Raw genomic sequence first — 2,600 nt, 5'->3', positions numbered from 1 at the left:
ACGTAGTATACTACGTACTACGTAACGAACTAACTAACGTTACTACTTACTATATATATATATATATATATATATATATATATATATATATATATACACATACACACACACATATACATACATACATACATACATACATACATACATACAAACATAAATACATACATACATACATACATTATATATATATATATATATATAAATATATATAGATATATATATACATATATAGAAATAGAAATACAGAAATATAGAAATATAGAAATATAAATAGATATAAATAGATTTATACATATATATATAACCATGTTTGAAAATATATACTTTGTGATGTGTCAGTACAAGCTCTAATATTGTACCTGGCAAAGCTGTCTGTCTGAATTATGGCAGTCGATTCACTGGGGTTAAGCACAGCCATGTGCGAGTTGACGTCTTGCTGTGCAAGCTCTGTTTTGGCGAGGACGAGATTCCGATTGTGAAGAAGATAATAGCGACCATGAGCAAATGGGATGTACATAACCATACATGATACTTTTAGTGTGACGATAGAACATTATACTGTGACCAAAGTGTGTGTGTGTTGCAAACAATACACTTATGTGCAAAGAGGAACAAATTGGCATATACGACAGCAGGAGAATTTGGATACATATATAAAAGAAATATTCCTATGCGTACATGGATATGCACACAATTTCATGTGTCAGTATGCAGAGTTGCGATTGTGTGCATACGAACGTCAATAGTTTAGTGTTTCTACATGTAAATACAGGAGGCTACAACTATACTTAATATATATATATATATAAATCCTATATAGGCTGAAACTAAATTGAGCACAGAATCGTTTGCTATCATAACTCCCACTACCGAATATCGCAATTAATACCGTTCGGAGCATTTTGGACATGCGAATGCCAATCTTCATATTTGACGTTTCAGGCCCACTGGTATTGATGTTGAACACACCAACGCTAACCCGACTTATACCTTGTTCGTGTCGTGCTTGAGCGGCGGCCTCTTCTTTTGCAATCCTGTGAAGAAGAAAAAAAACGACACGAGGGTTTCGTCTGTATGTGAGAATACACGAAGTAGAGCATGTATCTATCATCACCCGACACAAGCACATCGTATACCGATCTGAGCATACGCACCGTGTTCCAATTTGACTTTTTCATACAGCGTTAGGCATGCACGTCCGATTGGTACAATTAAGCAACATCACTTTTCTTGGAAGAATATAAAACACCGATTTTCGGAGAGTAGTCTTGACCACTCACACACTGAATAGTGGTCAGTATGGCTGCAAAGCATGCAGATCTGCTACCTGATCTCTCCACAAGCCCATATATGAACTCAGCAACTGCATGGCAAGTCTGTATGTATCAATTGGCGCCACCGCCGTCAATATTCGATACTTCCCAAACAGCATACTTCCATGGGTGAATGGCATATATATATACAAAGTCCTTGCTATATCCACACGCTGCTGTACTAATCTAAAAAAAGCATACACTGACAAATACGTAATACGCTGTTGATTTAGTGCTCAAAATGTGAAAACACCGTACTAGTGATCATGCAAGACGAGTCTGACATGGCCAGTATATTGCACACATGCGCATAGATGCTGCATGCGCTGCCGTGAACCAGAAGCACAATTCTGCGTTTCATCGTGTCTTCTTCGAGATCCATGAGCTTGATTCTCGATAGCCCTCTCGTCAAACTTCACACATTGGGTATGGCTATAAGAATGTGACCCAACTCCATTCATTTCACTGGGAAACGACAGCCATGCCTACCTTTTTTCCTCCTCGATTGCTTCCTTCTGCTTCTGGGCCGCCTCCATATCCGCTAACCGTTGCTGCACTTGTTTCTCAATCTCGTCGTCCATCCAATTACTGTCAGTCTGCGTCTCTTTGGTGTAGTATATCTTCTCTGTGGCCGTGATTGTGTCCCGAGCCGTACTAGATACCTACACGAACATACATTAGATATATGAGCCACATACAAAAAAGCGGTGGATTCAAGCGCCGTTTCAATCAGGATATATTTAAGAACACTTCGTGAATGTAGCTATGAATAGAAGCTTGCATCTTAGACATATATGTGCGCGACTACAGCTGGTGCTTACAAAATGTTAGGAAAACAACATTTCCGGCTACTTTCAACGAGACTTAAATGTTCAAATGATGTTTCGACAGCATAACTTTCTAATGATACACATATATGATATGTATGTATGTGAAATAATAAGATTCGCAATATTCATAAATATATGCAAAAAATAGCAATGCATTTTGATGCATTAACGTTCATTTGTGATTTACACACACTCAGATACCAAAAAAAAAGTAACGTTCTAAAATAAGTGCATAGAAAGGAAAACACACCAACACACGCGTATATTTATATATGTACAAATATACATAGACATATACATCTACAGAAATATATACGTATACATTAATACACACACACACACACACATACACACACACACACGTATATATATATATATATATATATATATATATATTACTTACTATAATATAATAATATATATACTACTATATATATATATATATATAGTAATACTA

General features: G+C 36.3%; 1 protein-coding gene across 1 annotated transcript; it reads right to left on the bottom strand.

Annotated features, from left to right (window-relative positions):
* Nucleotides 1–381: 381 nt before the first annotated feature.
* Nucleotides 382–1,975, bottom strand: SARC_14178 (hypothetical protein; the record flags this gene model as incomplete). Its single annotated transcript, XM_014291690.1, has 3 exons — nucleotides 382–447; nucleotides 890–1,034; nucleotides 1,803–1,975. Coding segments are annotated over 3 exons (384 nt in total), but the record flags the coding sequence as incomplete, so codon positions are not given.
* Between the last annotated feature and the right edge of the window lie 625 nt (nucleotides 1,976–2,600).

The sequence above is a fragment of the Sphaeroforma arctica genome, assembly GCF_001186125.1.
Source record: "Sphaeroforma arctica JP610 unplaced genomic scaffold supercont1.4253, whole genome shotgun sequence".
Lineage (NCBI taxonomy): Eukaryota > Ichthyosporea > Ichthyophonida > Sphaeroforma > Sphaeroforma arctica.
This window is presented reverse-complemented; position numbering and strand designations above follow the sequence as displayed.